General features: G+C 46.1%; 1 protein-coding gene and 1 long non-coding RNA gene across 3 annotated transcripts in view; one reads left to right on the top strand and one right to left on the bottom strand.

Moving 5' to 3' along the window:
- The window catches only part of DNAH6 (dynein axonemal heavy chain 6), a 679,574-nt gene that overhangs the window by 93,491 nt on the left and 562,832 nt on the right, over positions 1 to 23,251 (top strand). The window contains exons 10-11 of the mRNA XM_063919567.1: positions 5,810 to 5,932; positions 19,329 to 19,529. Coding sequence (XP_063775637.1) covers positions 5,810 to 5,932; positions 19,329 to 19,529 — 324 coding nt within the window. The remainder of the gene's footprint in view (positions 1 to 5,809; positions 5,933 to 19,328; positions 19,530 to 23,251) is intronic.
- The window catches only part of LOC134911276 (uncharacterized), a 69,923-nt gene continuing 50,739 nt past the window's right edge, over positions 4,068 to 23,251 (bottom strand). For both annotated transcript variants that reach the window (XR_010176444.1, XR_010176449.1), the window contains 2 exons: positions 18,692 to 18,786; positions 4,068 to 5,946 (listed from right to left, as the gene is read on the bottom strand). This is a non-coding gene — a long non-coding RNA (uncharacterized LOC134911276). The remainder of the gene's footprint in view (positions 5,947 to 18,691; positions 18,787 to 23,251) is intronic.

Here is a 23,251-nt window from a genome sequence, read left to right as displayed (position 1 = left end):
ACGTTTGTAAAATTCTACAAAATTGATATCCTGGCTGAGGAGGACCTGGAGTTCTCTCATTTGGTGCTGCAGAGTCATCCGCACTCTCCCGCCCGTTTGGGAGCTTTGGTATAATCCCCATGGTCCTTACGGAGTCCCCAGCATCCACTTAGGACGTTAGAGAAAATAAGAATTTACTTACCGATAATTCTATTTCTCATAGTCCGTAGTGGATGCTGGGCGCCCATCCCAAGTGCGGATTGTCTGCAATACTTGTACATAGTTATTGTTACAAAAATCGGGTTATTATTGTTGTGAGCCATCTTTCAGAGGCTCCTCTGTTATCATGCTGTTAACTGGGTTCAGATCACAGGTTATACGGTGTGATTGGTGTGGCTGGTATGAGTCTTACCCGGGATTCAAAATCCTTCCTTATTGTGTACGCTCGTCCGGGCACAGTATCCTAACTGAGGCTTGGAGGAGGGTCATAGGGGGAGGAGCCAGTGCACACCAGATAGTCCTAAAGCTTTCTTTAGATGTGCCCAGTCTCCTGCGGAGCCGCTATTCCCCATGGTCCTTACGGAGTCCCCAGCATCCACTACGGACTATGAGAAATAGAATTATCGGTAAGTAAATTCTTATTTTTGTGTTCCACAGGGAATACATTGGGTTATAGAGATGGATCTTGATTCAGAGGCACCAACAGGCTAAAGCTTTAGACTGTCCCAGGATGCATTGCGGGGCCTCCTCTATAACCCCGCCTCCAGGAACTGTGAGCTCAGTTTTTAGAGTTGGTTCCTGCATGAAGCAGTTCACTTAACAGGGAGGCTGCGCTAAGCAGCCCTGAAAAAGCTTTTTTGAAGACTTCAAGGGCTGCAGCACTTCATATGTCAGTGTGACATACTGTGCTGTGGCTCCATCACCTCCCCAGCGGCGTCGTATACTCCCGCTGGCTCTGTTCCCGGGTACTTGCGGCGGAGATGCTCCGGTTCCTAGGTACACCACCGCGTGGTGGTGTGCCTAGGTGGATCGCGTGGCTGCTACTAAGGGAGGAGGTAAGAGGGTCCCCCAGGCGGGACCCGCCATTAAATCGCATTCCGGACGCGGTTTAAGGAGACGAACCGTGACGCTGGCGTGTACACTGTGACAGAGCAGGGACCCCACTATATCCACCAGGGCATGGGAGCACAGGTCGGATAGTAAAATATCCACTTTAATAAGGCTCCATAGTACCCGGTGACGAGGACCAGCATAGGGAAAAAGGCACTTGACCTGTAGCCCCTCCCCAAGCTCCAGGCGCCATCTACTGCTGGTGTTCCCGCCCTGGAGCTGCCTTACCCTCTCCCTCACTCCCTGACTGAGACGCTGGGCGCCATCTTCTCACAGTAGCTGCGACAGGTCTCCGGGACTGCAGGGCAAGGTCTCCTCTGTAAATCCGCCTGATTTATCAGCGCTGTGATTCTACAGACACTTAAGTATTCTACATGTCATTTTAAGACTGCGTTAGTTAAGAACATGTGTACCTCTACCAGAATATATTGTACGAGTATTATGATATATACTGTACATCCGGTCTCGGACCGCGATTTGTTATATATATATATATATATTTACTAATCCAGTGCAGTTTTATTGTCTGACTAAAATAATTATCTGCATTGTCACTGTGACTGTGTGTGCCTGTATCTGCCGTGTGGATTTCACTTTTAGTGTATCCCAGCTGTATCTATCACTGTATTCTGTACCCTAGGACTAGGTGCGCCAGGGTCTCATATATAGTGCTGCACAGTATTTACCGTTAAGTGTATTCTACTGTGTACTCAGGAACCCAGTGTACCTCGCAGAAAGAGATTTAACCATGGTAAATCTACCATAAATCTCCTTATCCAGCGAGTTGCAGACAAGATTTTGACGATTTAGCCGATAGATTTAAACCAATCTGGTTTAATAATCAAAATGTCACTGTTGCTTGCAATTTGTAGACTTTACATTTACCTCTCTATATGTTTTCTGTAATTAGGTCCTATAAATACATGTACGGTTCCCTATTTTCCTGATTCTTAATTATGATAGCTTGAGATTGTTGCCACTTTAATAGACCAATCCGAGGAAGTTAAGACTTCCATATGAAATCCCTGAAAGTTTTATATATGAACTTTTCAGCAGCCAGTATTTACCCTGCACAGAAACAATATAACCTACCCAAATCTGACTCTCTGCACGTTATAACTGCCCCAGCCCCTGCAGTGCACATGGGGGGTAATTCAGAGTTGATCGCAGCAGCAAGTTTGTTAGCAATTGAGCAAAACCATGTGCACTGCAGGGGGAGCAGATATAACATTTGCAGAGAGAGTTACATTTTGGTGGGTTATTTTGTTTCTATGCAGGGTAAATACTGGCTGCTTTATTCTTACACTGCAATCTATATTCCAGTTTGAACACACCCCACCCCAGAGCCGGCCCTAACCTATGTGATGCCCTAGGCAAGATTTTGGCTGGTGCCCTCTAGCACCACCGCTGGTTCCGCCTCTGACCTTGCACCTCTTTCCCAGCACCATCACCCCTCACCCATAACAGTCCTTATTTTGGTGTTTGTACCCCTTATATTTTAAATAGGAACAGTTCGCACATTTGTCGCACAGCCCAAAAAGGGGTGTGTTTTTGCTGGCAAGGGGCATGGCCACACAATAGTATCCCCAATTCAAATTACGCCACACAGTACTGCAACTTTATTCACATTTGATCATGCGATAGTGTCCATAATTCACATTACATCCCACAGTAGTATCACTTTACCTTATAAACGTTACTCCTCGCAGTAGAGTCCCTTATTCACATTACATCACACTGAATTGCTCCTTATTTAAATTACACCACACCCTATTGCTCTTTATTCACAGTAGACAACACAGTAGTGCCCTTTCTAAATGCAACACCACATAACAGAGCACCTTATTACACACAATGCCACACATTAGTAATGCATTTATACACATAATTCCACACAGTAATGCCTCTTACACATATGAGACACATCATTAATGTCCTTATAAACATAATGCATCTTACACATTATGAAAACTTTTATTAATGCCCTTTTACACATAATGTCCCTTACACATATGTCGCACATTATTAATGCCCTCATACACATAATGACACACATAGTGCCCCCTACACATTTGCTGCACATTATTAGTGCCCCTATACACATAATGACACACATACAGTAGTACCCTGTTACACATATGCCGCACATTATTAATGCCCTTATACACATAATGACACACATAGTGGCCTTTTACACATATGTTGCACATTAATGCATTTTTACATGACACACATAATGCTCCTTACACATATTCTGAACACTACTGCACAACCAACCCACTCACATGCACACAGCACTCACACAACCACTAACACTGTGACCTCTGCCTTTGCTTGGATACAGATGTGTCCTCATAACTCTTGCCTCAGTGCTAACGTCGGGCACCTTTTTTCTTTATTAAAATGCATCATATTTGCATTGCTATGTAGCTAGGATGCACAAGCAGCTTCTGCTGATTAAAATGATATGCGGCATGCCTATATACCGTGTGAGACTGTGGCTGTATCTGCATATGAAATGCTACACACAGAATATAGGCATGCCGCATATCATTTTAATCAGTAGAAGCTGCTGATGCCCCTAGGCATATCAAATGCCCTAGGCAATTGCCTAGTTTGCCTATGCCTATGGCCGGCTCTGCCCCACCCAAATCTAACTCTCTCTGCACATGTTATATCTGCCCCTCCTGCAGTGCACATGGTTTTGCCCAACTGCTAACAAAATTGCTGCTGCGATCAACTTGGAATGACCACCTTGGTTTTGCCCATCTGCTAACAAATTTGCTGCTGTGATCAGATCTGTTGGGTAGGCCATTCATTTGCTTATGCAATGGAATATGACTCATCAGATCCTATCCTTGACTTTTTCATTTAAACTTACCTATATAAAAGTTTTCTTAATTCTCTTTGGAAAGTTGCCCAAATCTTCCTGCAGCTGTAGCAACTCAGTCAGGTCTGGGATATTAATGAAGACATCATGAAGAGAGAGAACAGTTTAATTCCATTAAAATCGAAAGCATAGATTGCTACACTATTAAATGCTAAACAGCTTTACCTTGCCAAATTGAGATCACTGTAATGTGATTGGCACCGAATGCTTTATAGCATACAGTTACATTTTTAATTTATGTAGGAATACAGTGGGCTGCAGCCAGGTCATTTTTCAGCAACATTTATATATAAAAGCTAAAATGAAGATTCATATAACTTATATTTCATCTCTTCAAATGACAGCTCTCACTAAAAACAATGTGAATCTTAAATTGTCATGATTTTAAAGTTGCTAACCCAATATGGAATGTAGTCAAAATCCCGACATTTGGATTTAGAAGACCGACAACGGGATCCCGATGGTCAGAATCCTGACAGATCCTGGAGTCAAGTACTGGGGTTGGCATTAGTGTCAGGCGCACTAGAAGGAAGATTATGGTTAAACTGCAGGGGTGGAGGAGGTTAGGGTTAGGCTTCTGTAGGGATGGGGGGGGGGGGGGGGCGTTAGACTGCGGGAGTGGATGGTTAGTGTTAGGCTGCAAGAGGGGTGGTAGAGGTTAGGGTTAGAATGTGGAAGGGGGGAGGTTAGGGTTAGGCTGCAGGAGGGGGCGGTTAGGGTTAGGCTGTGGGAGGGTTAGGCTGCGTGAGAGGATGGTTAGGGATAGGCTACAGGAGGGGGAGGTTAGGGTTAGGCTGTGGGAGGGTTAGGCTGCGTGAGAGGATGGTTAGGGATAGGCTGCAGGAGGGGGAGGTTAGGGTTAGGCTGTGGGAGGGTTAGGCTGCGTGAGAGGATGGTTAGGGCTAGGCTGCAGGAGGGGGAGGTTAGGGTTAGGCTGTGGGAGGGTTAGGCTGCGTGAGAGGATGGTTAGGGATAGGCTGCAGGAGGGGGAGGTTAGGGTTAGGCTGTGGGAGGGTTAGGCTGCGTGAGAGGATGGTTAGGGCTAGGCTGCAGGAGGGGGAGGTTAGGGTTAGGCTGCAGTAGTGGTGGGTTAGGGGTAGTACGATCCATCGGGATTCTGTCCGTCAGGATTCTGCTATGGGATTTCATACACAACCCCCCATTATTACCCTACTTTTACCAATCAGTATTACTACAGTAGCTCATATAAAAATGTAGATGAAAATAACAAAAATAAATGAAATTATAAATAATTAAGAGTCGCTAAGCAGTTCTGAAACAAGTGACATCATTGCAATATCTTTACAATGCAACATTAAGTAAATCAATCTATCATACCTTTCCTGGTTTAAAGATTTCTGACCTATATAACACTGTGGCAAAAATGACAAAAAACTTACTTGTAAGCAAGCTATTTTCTGCACACACCCCACACATCCATTTCCTTCATTTAAAAACAGAAAATATAATTTTTTCAAACAGCCAGTAACTCATAAACTCCTAGTGATCTATCTTTTTTGGTCTCAGCTTCTGGAGGCTATCACACACCCCTGTAGTGCCCCTAGAATGTTATATCTGTGCTGAGCAAAGGGGCGTGGCTAGGCGTGGCCAAGGCATAGTCGTTTCTGGGAGCTCCAGGGGCTGTGACCAGCTTGTCGTACTTATTCTCAGTACTGAAATAAGGGCCTTCACAGTGATTTAGAATAAAAAAATTCAATACACAACTAACAAATTAATGTAGCATTACAAAATAGTTTTCTCTGTTTCCACTTTTATGTTATTTATGTAACTTTTTTCTTTTTAAATGACACGTTTGCTTTATTTGAATAGGCTGCAGTAGCGGCCCCACTGTCCGGTGCTCCTGTAGAAGAAGACCCTGTGCCAATGTTCCTCACAGAGATTGTGCTTGATACTCAGTCACTGTATTTTGAACCTTCACTGGACAGTTTTCAGGTTTGCTTCAGTTTCTGTTAACAAAACCAATTCACAAAGTTATATTCTGCTTGTCTTAAGTAGTGTACTGTTTATCTAAACCTTATATTTCCGCAATAATCCCTGCCAAAGTCTGGTACATATTTGTGTTTCACAGTGCTAAGTTGATTGTGTCACAAAAATGTAAATAATTAAATAATGGAATTAAATAATAAAAATCAAACAATGGTTAATAATATATAAGTGTAACAATATGTAAAATACATTAGCTTGAAAAATAATGGAAATAGCTAACATGTTTTTATGGTTTCAGTTGTATTTATCAAAATATTTTCACACAACAAGAAATGCATTGTACATTATAGGGGTAAATTCAGTTGCCAGCAAAGGGGGCAAATCGCCATTGCTGCGGCACTTAAACGCTGGCAACGGCACTCCAACTCGCACCCTTCGCCCGGCCCGCTGAATGCCCATTTTGCACAACAGTGCTCTCTACTCTACGGGGTAGAGAACACTTTTGTGCGAGATCCCATTGTCCTAAAGTGTCATGGCTCAGAGTTGGCCGGTTGAAGGTTTCGCAAGCAGTTGAAGTCCCCCTTAAGGGGTTGATGTATCAAGCAGCATAGAGAGCGAATAAGTGGACCAGAGGAGAAGTTGACAAAAGAAACCAATAGCTTGTACCGATCATTTTACAGAATGCAATTAATAAATGCTACCTGGGAACTGATTAGGTGATATAGGCAGCTTCTCTACTGGTCCACTTCTTCACACAACCCCTATGTTTGTTAGCAGTGTAGCACAAAATACAAGATATAAAAATAGGTGCATTTCATAAACCAGAAAATAATTGTCATTCGGTGATATAGGACTGTATGTAATGATGCCTGTGCGGGATACTGACCGAACTCGTTGTTTTTTTTTTAAATAGGGAATCACTTACAAGGCAAAATGTTGCCTTGTAGGTGATTGCCCCTTTAAAAAAAGTCTGAATTTGGCCGGCATCCTGCACAGCCACCGAACTCGTGCGTAATTACATTTGGCCCATTGTCTGCAAAAATGTGTACTATTATACCATTATAAAAGAACGCATCTCTGGATTAAATTACAAGTAGGTGGGTCAGTGCAAATCCATTAAGTTTAGTGTTGCTGCTTGTGTTTTTGTCCTTCATGCATTCAGTTTCCAAATACAGTAAAAAAGGTTATCCAGATGACAGGTCAACAAGCAAAAGGTCGACAGTCAATAGGTTGACACCATGGTCAAAAGGTCAACAGGTTTACATGGTCAACACAACATATGGTCGACGCAAGTTTTTTTTTGCATTTTTTGAATTTTTCTAACTTTTTCATACTTTACCATCCACTTGGACTACGATTGGGAACAACAACCTTGCCTGAAGCTGCGAGGGAGCATGGTACACTAACTGGTGTTTTATGTGATTTGACACAAAAAAATATGAAAAACTCATGTCGACCATTTCTGTGCCAACCTTTTTATTGTGTTGACCTTTTCCACATGGCAGCATTGTGCATGTCAACATTTTAGGGTCGAACTAGACACTGTTGACCTTTTTATTGTCGACCTTCTGAACTATACCCTAAAAAAGTCTAGCCCAAGCACTTCCCATTGATATATTTACAGTGCATTCGTAAAGTATTTACAGTGCTTCACTTTTTCCACATTGTTATGTTACAGCCTTATTCCAAAATGGAATAAATTAATTTTTCCCTACAAATTCAACACACAATACCCCATACGTGTAAAAAAGTTTTGTTTTTTTTAGATTTTTGCAAATTTATTAAAATCTACATCAGATTGAAGAAGCGCAATCTTATTGTTTTATAATTTTTTTTGCTTTTATATTTAAGGGGTTATAACCAATTACCCTTTAGGATTGCTGCATTCAACTCTGATCAGTCACAACACCAGGAATCTTTGGTTGTTTATTAAAAATAAAAAACTAAGAAATCACATGTACATAAGTATTCACAGCTTTTGCTCAGTACTTTGTTTATGTACCTTTGGCAGCAATTACAACCTCAAGTCTTTTTGAATATGATGCCACAAGTTTGGCACACCTATCTTTGGGCAGTTTTGCCCACTCCTCTTTGCAGCACCTCTCAAGTTCCATCAGGTTGGATGGGAAGCGTCAGTGCACAGCCATTTTCAGATCTCTCCAGAGATGTTCAATCGGATTCAAGTCTAGTCTCTGGCTGGGTCACTCAAGGACATTCACAGAGTTGTCTTGAAGCCACTCCTTTAATATCTTGGCTGTGTGCTTAGGATCATTGTCCTGCTGAAAGATGAACCGTCACCCCAGTCTGAGGTCAAGAGCGCTCTGGGGCAAGTTTTCATCCAGGATGTCTGCTGCCTTCATCTTTCTGCTGCGGGGTACACTGGGCTCCACAAGTCTGGACAATGGGGTGTATTGTCTGTAATAACCTCTGCATTGTACAAACTGTGACTATTTGTGTGTGCATTGATAGCTGAGTGGTGTCCATCTCGTGTTTTTCACTCAACTTGCTATCCCTATATTCTATAACCTGAGGGGGCTTGGTGCGTCAGGTGTTATTTAATATAGGATTTTCACAAAGATATACTGTATTACGTATTTCTCTGACGTCCTAAGTGGATGCTGGGGACTCCGTCAGGACCATGGGGATTAGCGGCTCCGCAGGAGACAGGGCACAAAACTAAAGCTTTAGGATCAGGTGGTGTGTACTGGCTCCTCCCCCTATGACCCTCCTCCAAGCCTCAGTTAGGTTTTTGTGCCCGTCCGAGCAGGGTGCAATCTAGGTGGCTCTCTTAAGGAGCTGCTTAGAAAAAGTTTTTAGGTTTATTATTTTCAGTGAGTCCTGCTGGCAACAGGCTCACTGCATCGAGGGACTTAGGGGAGAGAAGTTCAACTCACCTGCGTGCAGGATGGATTGGCTTCTTAGGCTACTGGACACCATTAGCTCCAGAGGGAGTCGGAACACAGGTCTCACCCTGGGGTTCGTCCCGGAGCCGCGCCGCCGACCCCCCTTGCAGATGCTGAAGATTGAAGGTCCAGAAACCGGCGGCAGAAGGCTCTTCAGTCTTCTTGAAGGTAGCGCACAGCACTGCAGCTGTGCGCCATTGTTTGTCACACACTTCTCACCAACGGTCACGGAGGGTGCAGGGCGCTGCTGGGGGCGCCCTGGGCAGCAATGTAAATACCTTTTATGGCTAAAAAAAATACATCACATATAGCCCTTGAGGCTATATGGATGTATTTAACCCCTGCCAGATATTACAAACTACGGGAGAAAAGCCCGCCGGAATAGGGGGCGGGGCTTATTCTCCTCAGCACACAGCGCCATTTTCCTTCTCAGCTCCGCTGTGAGGAAGGCTCCCAGGACTCTCCCCTGCACTGCACTACAGAAACAGGGTAAAACAGAGAGGGGGGGCACTTTTTATGGCGATATTTTATATATTAAGCTGCTATAAGGATACAACACTTATATAAGGTTGTTCCCATATATATTATAGCGCTTGGGTGTGTGCTGGCAAACTCTCCCTCTGTCTCCCCAAAGGGCTAGTGGGGTCCTGTCTTCGATAAGAGCATTCCCTGTGTGTCTGCTGTGTGTCGGTACGTGTGTGTCGACATGTATGAGGACGATGTTGGTGTGGAGGCAGAGCAATTGCCGGTAATGGTGATGTCACCCCCCAGGGAGTCGACACCGGAATGGATGGCTTTGTTTATGGAATTACGTGATAATGTCAGCACATTACAAAAATCAGTTGACGACATGAGACGGCCGGAAAACCAGTTGGTACCTGCCCAGGCGTCTCAGACACCGTCAGGGGCTGTAAAACGCCCTTTACCTCAGTCGGTCGACACAGACCCAGACACGGACACTGAATCTAGTGTCGACGGTGAAGAAACAAACGTATTTTCAAGTAGAGCCACACGTTATATGATCACGGCAATGAAGGAGGCTTTGCATATCTCTGATACTGCAAGTACCACAAAAAGGGGTATTATGTGGGGGGTGAAAAAACTACCTGTAGTTTTTCCTGAATCAGAGGAATTGAATGATGTATGTGATGAAGCGTGGGTTAACCCAGATAGAAAAGTGCTAATTTCAAAAAAGTTATTGGCATTATACCCTTTCCCGCCAGAGGTTAGGGCGCGCTGGGAAACACCCCCTAGGGTGGATAAGGCGCTCACACGCTTATCAAAACAAGTGGCGTTACCGTCTCCTGATACGGCCGCCCTCAAGGATCCAGCTGATAGGAGGCTGGAAACTACCCTAAAGAGTATATACACACATACTGGTGTTATACTGCGACCAGCCATCGCCTCAGCCTGGATGTGCAGTGCTGGGGTGGTCTGGTCGGATTCCCTGACTGAAAATATTGATACCCTGGATAGGGACAGTATTTTATTGACTATAGAGCAATTAAAGGATGCTTTTCTTTATATGCGAGATGCTCAGAGGGATATTTGCACTCTGGCATCGAGAGTAAGTGCGATGTCCATATCTGCCAGAAGAAGTTTATGGACGCGACAGTGGTCAGGTGATGCGGATTCCAAACGACATATGGAAGTATTGCCGTATAAAGGGGAAGAATTATTTGGCGTAGGTCTATCGGATCTGGTGGCCACGGCAACTGCCGGAAAATCCACCTTTTTACCTCAGACCCCCTCCCAACAGAAAAAGACACCGTCTTTTCAGCCGCAGTCCTTTCGGTCCTATAAGAACAAGAGGGCAAAAGGACAGTCATATCTGCCCCGGGGCAGAGGAAGGGGTAAGAGAGGGCAGCAAGCAGCCCCTGCCCAGGAACAGAAGCCCTCCCAGGGTTCTGCAAAGCCCTCAGCATGACGCTGGGGCTGTACAAGCGGACTCAGGAGCGGTGGAGGGTCGACTCAGGAATTTCAGCGCACAGTGGGCTTGCTCACAGGTGGACCCTTGGATCCTGCAGGTAGTATCTCAGGGTTACAGGTTGGAATTCGAGAAGTCTCCCCCTCGCCGGTTCCTAAAGTCTGCTTTGCCAACGTCTCCCTCAGACAGGGCGACGGTATTGGAAGCCATTCACAAGCTGTTTTCTCAGCAGGTGATAGTCAAGGTACCCCTCCTACAACAGGGAAAGGGGTATTACTCCACGCTATTTGTGGTACCGAAGCCGGACGGCTCGGTAAGACCTATTCTAAATCTGAAATCTTTGAACCTGTACATACAAAAATTCAAGTTCAAGATGGAATCACTCAGAGCAGTGATAGCGAATCTGGAAGAAGGGGACTTTATGGTGTCCCTGGACATAAAGGATGCTTACCTGCATGTCCCAATTTGCCCTTCACATCAAGGGTACCTCAGGTTCGTGGTGCAAAACTGTCATTATCAGTTTCAGACGCTGCCGTTTGGATTGTCCACGGCACCTCGGGTCTTTACCAAGGTAATGGCCGAAATGATGATTCTTCTGCGAAGAAGAGGCGTATTAATTATCCCTTACTTGGACGATCTCCTGATAAGGGCAAGGTCCAGAGAACAGCTGGAGGACGGAGTAGCACTAACCCAAGTAGTGCTGCAACAACACGGGTGGATTCTGAATTTTCCAAAATCTCAGTTGACCCCGACAACACGTCTGCTGTTCCTGGGAATGATTCTGGACACGGTTCAGAAAAAGGTGTTTCTTCCGGAGGAGAAAGCCAAGGAGTTATCCGAACTTGTCAGGAACCTCCTAAAACCAGGAAAAGTGTCTGTGCATCAATGCACAAGAGTCCTGGGAAAGATGGTGGCTTCTTACGAAGCAATTCCATTCGGCAGATTCCACGCACGAACTTTTCAGTGGGATCTGCTGGACAAATGGTCCGGATCGCATCTGCAGATGCATCAGCGGATAACCTTATCGCCACGGACAAGGGTGTCTCTTCTGTGGTGGTTGCAGAGTGCTCATCTGTTAGAGGGCCGCAGATTCGGCATACAGGACTGGGTCCTGGTGACCACGGATGCCAGTCTGAGAGGCTGGGGAGCGGTCACACAGGGAAGAAACTTCCAGGGAGTATGGTCAAGCCTGGAGATGTCTCTTCATATAAATATACTGGAGCTAAGAGCGATTTACAATGCTCTAAGCCTGGCAAAACCCCTGCTTCAGGGTCAGCCGGTGTTGATCCAGTCGGACAACATCACGGCAGTCGCCCACGTAAACAGACAGGGCGGCACAAGAAGCAGGAGAGCAATGGCAGAAGCTGCAAGGATCCTTCGCTGGGCGGAAGATCATGTGATAGCACTGTCAGCAGTGTTCATTCCGGGAGTAGACAACTGGGAAGCAGACTTCCTCAGCAGACACGATCTACACCCGGGAGAGTGGGGACTTCATCCAGAAGTCTTCCACATGATTGTGAACCGTTGGGAAAAACCAAAGGTGGATATGATGGCGTCTCGCCTCAACAAAAAACTGGACAGGTATTGCGCCAGGTCAAGAGACCCTCAGGCAATAGCTGTGGACGCTCTGGTAACACCGTGGGTGTACCAGTCAGTGTATGTGTTTCCTCCTCTGCCTCTCATACCCAAAGTACTGAGAATTATACGGCAAAGGGGAGTAAGAACGATACTCGTGGCTCCGGATTGGCCAAGAAGAACTTGGTACCCGGAACTTCAGGAGATGCTCACGGAAAATCCGTGGCCTCTACCTCTAAGACGGGACCTGATTCAGCAGGGACCGTGTCTATTCCAAGACTTACCGCGGCTGCGTTTGACGGCATGGCGGTTGAACGCCGAATTCTAAAGGAAAAAGGCATTCCAGAAGAGGTCATTCCTACACTGGTTAAAGCCAGGAAGGAGGTGACTGCACAACATTATCACCGCATTTGGAGAAAATATGTTGTGTGGTGTGAGGCCAGGAAGGCCCCCACGGAGGAATTTCAACTGGGTCGATTCCTACATTTCCTGCAAACAGGATTGTCTATGGGCCTCAAATTGGGGTCCATTAAGGTTCAAATTTCGGCCCTGTCGATTTTCTTCCAGAAAGAATTGGCTTCAGTTCCTGAAGTCCAGACTTTTGTAAAAGGAGTACTACATATACAGCCCCCGGTTGTGCCCCCAGTGGCTCCGTGGGACCTGAATGTAGTTTCTCAAATCCCATTGGTTTGAGCCACTCAAATCGGTGGATTTGAAATATCTTACATGGAAAGTAACCATGCTACTGGCCCTGGCTTCAGCCAGGAGAGTATCAGAATTGGCGGCTTTATCGTATAAGAGCCCATATCTGATTTTCCATTCGGACAGGGCAGAACTGCGGACGCGTCCTCAGTTTCTGCCTAAGGTGGTGTCAGCGTTTCACCTGAACCAGCCTATTGTGGTGCCTGCGGCTACTAGCGATTTGGAAGATTCCAAGTTGCTGGACGTTGTCAGGGCATTGAAAATATACATTTCAAGGACGGCTGGAGTCAGAAAATCTGACTCGCTGTTTGTACTGTATGCACCCAACAAGCTGGGTGCTCCTGCTTCTAAGCAGACGATTGCTCGTTGGATTTGTAGCACAATTCAACTTACACATTCTGTGGCAGGCCTGCCACAGCCTAAATCTGTCAAGGCCCATTCCACAAGGAAGGTGGGCTCATCCTGGGCGGCTGCCCGAGGGGTCTCGGCATTACAACTCTGCCGAGCAGCTACGTGGTCGGGGGAGAACACGTTTGTAAAATTCTACAAATTTGATACCCTGGCTAAAGAGGACCTGGAGTTCTCTCATTCGGTGCTGCAGAGTCATCCGCACTCTCCCGCCCGTTTGGGAGCTTTGGTATAATCCCCATGGTCCTGACGGAGTCCCCAGCATCCACTTAGGACGTCAGAGAAAATAAGATTTTACTTACCGATAAATCTATTTCTCGTAGTCCGTAGTGGATGCTGGGCGCCCATCCCAAGTGCGGATTGTCTGCAATACTTGTACATAGTTATTGTTACAAAAAAATCGGGTTGTTATTTGTTGTGAGCCGTCTGTTCAGAGGCTCCTACGTTTGTCATACTGTTAACTGGGTTTAGATCACAAGTTATACGGTGTGATTGGTGTGGCTGGTATGAGTCTTACCCGGGATTCAATATCCTTCCTTATTGTGTACGCTCGTCCGGGCACAGTATCCTAACTGAGGCTTGGAGGAGGGTCATAGGGGGAGGAGCCAGTACACACCACCTGATCCTAAAGCTTTAGTTTTGTGCCCTGTCTCCTGCGGAGCCGCTAATCCCCATGGTCCTGACGGAGTCCCCAGCATCCACTACGGACTACGAGAAATAGATTTATCGGTAAGTAAAATCTTATTTTTTCTCTGTGATTTAGTCACCATATCTCTCCTTTATCTCTGCTAGTGCTGACTACACTGCGCAGGGGTTTGGGTTTGGGATATAGTGCTGCTGATAATTGTACTGTGTTACCTCATACTGCAAATTATATCATGTCTGCTTCTGAGGGTAACGGTTCTGGGGCGGAACAAACTGCTGGTGTTGCTGAAGCCACAGGCACATATGAGGAGAATATAGTAGCTGTGGGTTCTGGTTCGGGGGGCTCCTTACCCCCCCAGTGGGACTGTGGCAACGGAGGCACATACTGACCCACCGTGGGACGCTTTTACCACGCTTCTGCATACGCTAGTTCATACGCTAGTTCATAAAATAACGCCCCCTATGGGACCCCCAATGCCGATACAACCGTATGTGGTCCCTGCAGCTAACCCGCCGTGGGCGGACGATTTACTGCTCAATTAAAGAAGTTGAACCAGTCCTTGACTACTAAAAAGTCTGACCAATGCTCGCCTAAGTCCAAGAGGTCCTCTAAGCAAGCGCTCGTCTCCTCACAATCCACTGCTGTCACTGACATCTCGTCTGATGAAGACAGCACATACACTGACCCCACAGGTTCTGACTCAGATACGACTGATGGGAAGGGTAGTTCACATGTAGATGTTCCTGTTCTTTTGGAGGCTATTAAGTTAATTCTGCAGAATATGGATGATCCCGAGTCATCCGTTCCTCCTAAGAAACCAGATAGGTTCAAGCGTCAGAAGGTGATTAAACAAGTTTTACGTCACTCCGACCATCTAGTGGATATACGTCAGGAACCCTGGCAAAGCCCGGGTACGAAGTTTGTGCCTCAAAAGAAGATGCTGGCTCGCTGTCCCCTCGCGCCAGAGCTGTCTAAGAATTGGGAAACGCCTCCTCCAGTAGACTCACATGTGGCTAGGATGGTGGTTTCCTCAGCTCTACCTGTCACTACCGTCACGTCTCTAAAAGAGCCTACGAATAAATGAGTCAAGGGTTGTCTAAAAGCGATTTACACCCTCATGGGTGCTGCACAAAGGCCCACTATTGCAGCTACATGGGCGGCAGAGGCTATTGAAGCATGGGCCTTGGAGTTAGAAGCTGAAATCTCCTCTGACCATGCTAGACAATGCTTGCCATATATTGTCACAGCTTCTCGCTATATTAAAGAGGCGGCTTCTGATGCCGGTATCCTAGCAGCCAAGGCCTCTACTACGTCAGTCCTGGCTCGCAGGATATTGTGGCTGAGATCCTGCTCTGTGGATCTGGACTCTAGAAAAACCCTGGAGGTACTCCCTTTCAAGGGGGATATTCTGTTTGGGGAGGACTTAAATAAGATAGTGGCTGACTTGGCTACTGCCCAAACTGCCTGTCTGCCTAATACAGCTCCTTCTGTGTCGAAGGCCAAAGGCACGTCCTTTCGCCCCTTTCGTCCTTCAGGTAAAGCAAAAGGTCAGGCGTACCATAAGCAGGCCCGCACTTCCAAACCTGGTAAGCCGAAGCCCAAAAGAGCCTGGGCTGCCCGTCAGCCAGCAGCCAAGACCGATAAGCCTGCCGCATGACGGGGCGGGCCTTCCCCTGGGGGATCCCAGGGTGGGGGGCTGGCTTCTAGGGTATACCCAGGAATGGTTGAAGACCACTTCAGATGCCTGGGTACGGGAAGTCGTCACTCGAGGTTATGCCATAGCCTTCAAAAACCGACCCCCTCATCGATTTTGCCAGACAGATGTCCCGTCGGACCAGACGCACTTAGCTTCTTTGGGTTGATATGGCATTAGCCGCTGACACTTCTCTTGTCGTGAGAGTGTGGTGTATGTGGCTACTAACCGTTGTCGTCTCTTTTCCTGCTACTGCATTGGGCTGGTTAACTAAACTGAGCTCCTGTGCTGGGAGGCGGGGTGATATAAGAGGCGGCGCTTGTGGAGCCCAGTGTACCTCGCAGAAAGAGTTTTAACAAGGGTAAGTTCTTACCCTAAAACTCGTTTTCCCTCTATCCTGACTAGTGTCCCTTTTCCTGCCACTGAAAAACATCTGCACAGCATGGTGCTGCCACCACCATACTTCACTGTAGTGATGGTATTGGCCTGGTGATGAGCGGTGCCTGGTTTACTCCAAACATGACGCCTGGCATTCACACCAAAGAGTTCAATCTTTGTCTCATCAGACCAGAGAATTTTGTTTCTCATGCTCTGAGAGTCCTTTAGGTGCATTTTGGCAAAATCCAGGTGGGCTGCCATGGAATGCTGTAGCTCTGACAGAGTCACCATCGGGTTCTTGGTGACCTCCCTGACTAGGGCCCTTCTCCCCCGATCGCTCAGTTTAGACGGCCGGCCTGCTCTAGGAAGACTCCTGGTGGTTCCTAACTTCTTCCATTTACGGATGATGGAGGCCACTATGCTCATTGGGACCTTCAAAGCAGCAGATATTTTTCTGCACCCTTCCCCAGATTTGTGCCTCGAGACAGTCCTGTCTTGGAGGTCTACAGACAATTCCTTTGACTTCATGCTTGGTTTGTGCTCAGACATGCACTGTCAAGTGTGAGACCTTATATAGACAGGTGTGTGCCTTTCCAAATCATGTCCAATCAACTGAATTTTCCACAGGTGAACTCCAATTAAGCTGTAGGAACATCTCAAGGATGATCAGTGGAAAAAGGATGCACCTGAGCTCAATTTTGAGCTTCATGGCAAAAGCTGTGAATACTTATATACATGTGATTTCTTAGTTTTTTTATTTTTAATAAATGTGAAAAAATCTAAAAAAAACTTTTTTCAAGTTGTCATTATGGGGTATTGTGTGTAGAATTTTGAGGGAAAAATTAATTTATTCCATTTTGGACTAAAGGGCCCTACACATTGGCCGATCCGCTACCGAGCTGCCCGACAGCGGATATGGCCGACGGGCGACCCGGCGGCGGAGGGGCAGTGACGGGGGGAGTGAAGTTTCTTCACTCCCCCCGTCACCCGGCTGCATTGAAGTGCAGGCAAATATGGACGAGATCATCCATATTGGCCTGCATGCACATCGGGGCCGCGCATCGTTCATCGCTGGAGCCTCCACACTCAAAGATATGAACGGTATCTCGTTCATTTATGAACGAGATCGTTCATATCTTTGACTGATGTCGGCCAGTGTGTAAGGCCTATAAGGCTGTAACATAACAAAATGTGGAAAAAGTGAAGCGCTGTGAATACTTTCCGGATGCACTGTATATATGTGTTCTCAGTTGCTCCCAGGGTTTTTTATTTGATCCTCATTCAAGTGTTAAATAACTCATAAAATGAAAGGGTAATTGGGCAGTCTTAATTTGCAAATATCATGATTTAACATTAAATTGTTTAAAATGAATGGGCACGATTAAATTAGCTCATGGGGCTATTCAATACAGCACCCTGTGACACCTGACGACAGGATTTCTTCTCACCCCCCGACGCGATGCTGATTTCTGCCATTAACGCGGCGGAAACAACATTGCGCTGTGCACTTAAGTTGGAGAATGCTGGTTCACCCGACAAAACACCCTGTTTAGGCCCTTATTCCGAGTTGATTGCTCGCTGCCGTTTTTTGCAACGCAGCGATCAGGTTACTACTGTGCATGCTTATGCACCGCAATGCGCACGTGCGTCGTACGGGTACAAATACCATCATTGCTGTGCAATGCTTCTAGCAACGAATCCATTCACACAACCGATCGCAAGGAGATTGACAGGAAGAAGGCGTTTATGGGTGTCAACTGACCGTTTTCTGGGAGTGGTAGGGAAAACGCAGCCGTGTCCAGGCGTTTGCAGGGCGGGTGACTGACGTCAGTTCCGGGTCCAGACAGGCTGAAGTGATCGCAAGGGCTGAGTAAGTTCAGACCTACTCAGAAACTGCAAAAAACATTTTCGTCCCTCTTGGCTGCACATGCAATTGCACACTTGCAAAGCGAAAATACACTCCCCCGTGGGCGGCGACTATCTGATCGCTGCTCTGCAAATAATAGCTAGTGAGCGATCAACTCGGAATGAGGGCCTTAGTCCGAGAGAACGGACATTTGGGGTATCTCAGATCTGATCGCTGCTGTACGTTTTCGCACAGCGGACAATCAGGCACAAACTGCGCATGCGTATGCACCACAATGCGCAGGTGCATCACACAGGTACAAAGCGGATCACCGCTCAGCGATGGATTTATGCGACGGATCCATTTGCATGGGCGATCGCAAGGAGATTGACAGGAAGAAGGCGTTTGTGGGTGTCAACTGACCGTTTTCAAGGAGTGTCTGGAAAAACGCAGGCGTGTCCATGTGTTAGAAGGGAGGGTACCTGACGTCAATTCTGGCCCTGGACAGGCTGATGTGATCGCACAGATACTGCACAAAATCAGTTTGTGCAGCTCTGCTACACATGCGTTCGCACACTTGCACAGCTAAAATACCCTCCCCCTGTAAGCGGCGACTATCTGATTGCAGCATTGCAAAAATCGCTTGCTAGCGATCAGGTCTGAATTAGGCCCATTGTCGGGACTTACCATTGCGCTGCATTGAATAGCCCCTGGGAGCTAATTCTCGGCGCTTTTCAACTCTCTTAGAATTGTGCCCAATGCCTTTTGTTCATACAATAGCTCTGGAATACATAAAACAATTAAGGATGCCATCTTTGCACTATGACCCATGCAATCTTATTTATGTTTGCATATCATAATTTTGTTATGTTTAATATAACTATGTAGGAAAGCACATAATTGTCACTAGATAGTTATGCATGCGGAATTCTGGTATCTACAGCAGAAAAATGCTCCTTTTCAAAAGATGTCATCTTACCATGATTATCTACACAAATCTGAGACATAAACCAGAAACAACAGGGCCCAAAACATTCTGTGACATTACAACAGGGAAACAGTTGTTTCTATTGCTGCCCTGCACTATTTATTTATTTTGGTAAATGTCAAGTACATGCAGCTAGACAGATACTTTTTTTTTATGTATTAAGGCATCAGTCATTTTATTTGAGAATGACAGTTGTATTTTGAACAAAGTATAGTTCAAGCATGCAACCAGTAGCAGATCAGTCATAAATATATATTTAGTCATTAGAGAAGATAGTGTGTGATTTGTAACAAATATTGTATATATCTTATTTTCAACACATTATTCTTTTTTCAGGATAGAATTATCGAAGTTGTTGATCAGTTTCAAGAAACTGTTTTGTCACTGGCCAACCTTGTTCCAGATCCATATTTTAATGCCTTTACCCAGCCCGTTATTAATAATAAGTTGGAGGAGAAGACGTGTGGAGAAGGCCCAAGTCTAAGTTCTATGTTTGAGGATGACAAGCATTTGCAGTCTCTAGTTAACCAAATTACGGTAAGCTTTACATGAAATATATCTCACTGTTTTGCTTTTAGGCAAAAGTTCGTCCTGAATATGAAAAGTTGACTTAAATGTCATTAAGGATACGAAAGTCTTACCATCAGGGCTTCTCAATGTTTTCTAAACTCTAGAAGCCAGGATGAAAGTGTGGGAGCCAGACCACTGTTGTCACCCCCCCCCCGCCCCACCAAAAAAACCAACAACCATACCTGCCCCCCCTTCCTCCGCAGTCACATTACTGAGCAGCTTCTCCCCACTCCCCAGGCAATCGTACCCCACGGCCAGGCAAACAAGCCCTCCGCAGCAATCCTCCGGGCAAACAATCCCCTTCCAACCTGTGTACACATCACTACCCCCGCTGAAGCCTCAATCCCGTTCCACGCATAGTCCTTCTTATCGGAGAGCTCTATGCAGATGGAGTTTGAAGACAGCAGACAGCGCAGTATGGGATGAACAGGCACAGTAGTCAGCACAGGCCAAGACGGACACTCAGCACATGGAAGCCAGGCAGCAAAATCTAGGGGCCATGGCTGCCTGGCCCCTTGGATTTTTCGAGCCTTGACCTACAGTAAGGCTCAGGTAGAAATGAAGGCACTCAGGCTACTATCTTACACAAGGAAAGAAGCATCTCTATGGTGTATATTCAATACCTGTCGGGTCCTTTCCGACGGAAAGGACCCGACAGGTGATTATTCAATGGGGCAGCCAAATCTGACTGTCGGATTTAGTGCTCCCGACAACTGTCAGTGCGCTGCTGAGCGCCGGGCCGTGCTGCTGCCACTGGCAATACTCACCTGTCCCCGGCTCCTCCGGCCGTCTCTACCTCTGCTCTTCCGGCCGCCTCACGCTGCTCCTCCGGCCACCTCTGCCGCTGCTCCTCCGCCAGCCTGTCCCACTACTCCTCCGCCCGCCTCTCCCACTGCTCTTCCGGCCACCTCTCTCGCTGCTCCTCCAGCCGCTTCTGCTCCTCTGGCCGCTTTTCCCGCTGCTCCTCCGGCCGCCTCACGCTGCTCCTCCGGCCGCCTCATGCATCTCCCTGGTTCCAACAATGTCTATCCGACTTTAAAAAAAGTCACATTGACATTGTCGGAACCGGGGCTAAAACCTGTCAGATTTGGCCGCGGAACACGTGGATCCGCAACTAATCTGACAATCTACGTGTTTTCCGACACATCGGGAATTCCCGACTTGTCGGGAAAAAAACAGCCAGCCTTGAATAGGTCGGAACCCCTTCCGACCTAAACCTGTCGGAAGCTGCCGACAAGACGACAGCCCCCTCACTCTTATTGAATACACCCCTATGTGGATATTTTCAGGTCATCATCATCAATGTTTATTTTTAAGGCAGCACAGATTCCCTATGGGTGAGAATCAATGCATATGAGTGAACAGATAGCGAGTGATTTAACAAGGCTACAGGGTTTTGAAGGCAGACTGACGTGAGACATAAGGGGGAAAGGACCTTGCTCATGAGAGCTTATATTCTAGAGGGATGGGCAATGAGAGTCAGGTAAGCAAGATTGGTACACTGGTGAATGTGTTCGATGGAGGAAGTAGAGGGAGTCTAAATTAGGGCCATGAGGGGGTAACGTAGGCAAGACTGAAGAGGTGAGTGTTGAAGGAATATTTGAAGGTTTTGGCAGTGTCTTGAAGCATTAGGCATGGAGTGTCATAGGTGGAGAGCAGTATTGGACAAGTCCTGTAGACAGAAGGTGGAGGAGGATATGAGGGAGGTCATGCTGTGAGTATCTCATGCAGATGGAACTAGCATTCTATAAACCAAAAAGGAAAGTAGAGTATCAAAAGATAAGACTGGGGTCAGACAAGATAGTCAAGTATAGATGCACAAGGAAATAAATAGATAGAAAACATAATACTAATGAAGGCTAGATGCATTATATCCAGAGGTCAATAAATGAAGTTTGTGCACAGCAAGAGAACATGCATGTGAACCAGGGGGTCACCCAGGATAATGATAATAATACTGTGATAATAAAATGGCAAAAATACATGCCAATTCTGGAAATGTGAGCAATGGCAAAAAAACAATGTCAATCCAGGCAAAACAATGCAAAAAGGAGTAGAGCAGTAGTGACATACGTGGGAGAAGCTGAATGAATTTCATGTGGGAGCACAGTAGGTACAATAGTCAGAGCATGAAGTTAATTTATACTGCAGTACATACAAAGGATGGAGATTACTGGTGGAACTAGGAGCTGCACAGTTTAGACACAAAAGTGAGAGGTCCCATGGACATCAGAATAATGATGGAGGGTTTTAGGCTGCATAAGTATAGTGTAATAAGAAGCCTACGCCTATCTACCAGAGCTGTAGTCAACCACATAGCAGGCCACAGCCATGACATACCCTAAGCAGTAAGGTGGATAATGATGGTGATATAGGCCACAATGGTAGTGGGTACTAATATGGGGCATCCAGAAAGGGTGTGACTGCTGGTTGGTCTGACGGTCCAAGTAAAAGGTCCATAGGGGGCTATTCAGATATGGACACAGCCGTTGCGTTCACATGCAGTGGCTGCGTCCATAGGGTCTGTGCACGCGCACCTGCCATAGTGCGCGTGTGCGACCCTTCACCATGCATCCCAGAAGGATGTAATCGCATAGTGATTAACAGTTGTGGCCATGGGTGTGGGGGCGGGAAGGGGGGGGGGGGCATGGTCCAGCCAGACAACGCAGGTGCATACAGACTGTTTTTGGGTCGGCTGAGTGATGTCACACACAGCCGATCTGAGAAGAAAAATAGTACCAGACCGCCTCCCAGCACAGCCAGACTGCGCAGACTGATTGCATCACCGGCGGCACAACACACATACTGGGCAGCCTTGCCCTGTGCTGGGCGGCCCCCAACATGTGAGTAAATGGACGCAGATCTTACTGCGGAAGCAAGATCTGTGTTCATCTGTGAATAACCCCCATAGTGTAAAATCTTGCATACTTGTCATTACAAAGAACTTCTGCTGAATAGTGAGAAGGTACTCCTACCAGAGTTGGAAAATTAGCAGTGGGATATACACATGCACCATTCCTCTGCATGTGTTTCCTTCTTCCTCTTCGATGTTGTCACTTTTCACCAGTATCAGTCAGCCCCAATCAACGCGTTTCGTTCCAGACATGATCTTTGTCAAAGTATGGGGGAAGTCTTCTCTACATGCATTATATACCCTGTCTGATGAGGTAATTACTGTATCACAATAAATCATAATATCAAAATGTCCTTTAGTATTACAAAATTCATATATCCATCTGACATCTGAATTTTGTAATCCTAAAGGTCATTTTGTTATTGTGAAATACTGGGTTAGGGTTTACACGAGAGATGTTCCGTATTTCAGGATAATTACCAACTGCGGCATATGGGTGGTCATTCTGACTTGATACCATCCCCACAAATATATGTTGTGTTTTATCTGTTTCTGTTTACATGTCAGAGTACATACTGTACATGTATACCTATGCACTAGGAAAGCATGGAGTTGAGACTTAGAAGTAGTAATAGTAAGTCACTTTAATACTGTAAAATAGTGTTATGAATATTTTAATTGTGTTATCAATGAAAAAAAGTGAAAATGTAATTTTAAATATCAACATACAAGCACCATTTCCAAAATAATACAAATGCAAACATATTTTATTAAGATCAATTGGGAATCTTCTACTTCTAGTCTAAATGGAAATATAATCTAATAATGATTTAAG

The sequence above is a fragment of the Pseudophryne corroboree genome, chromosome 1, assembly GCF_028390025.1.
Source record: "Pseudophryne corroboree isolate aPseCor3 chromosome 1, aPseCor3.hap2, whole genome shotgun sequence".
In the NCBI taxonomy this organism is placed as follows: Eukaryota; Metazoa; Chordata; class Amphibia; order Anura; family Myobatrachidae; genus Pseudophryne; species Pseudophryne corroboree.
The sequence above is the reverse complement of the archived record's forward strand: the minus strand, read 5'-3'. Positions and strand labels throughout refer to the sequence as shown.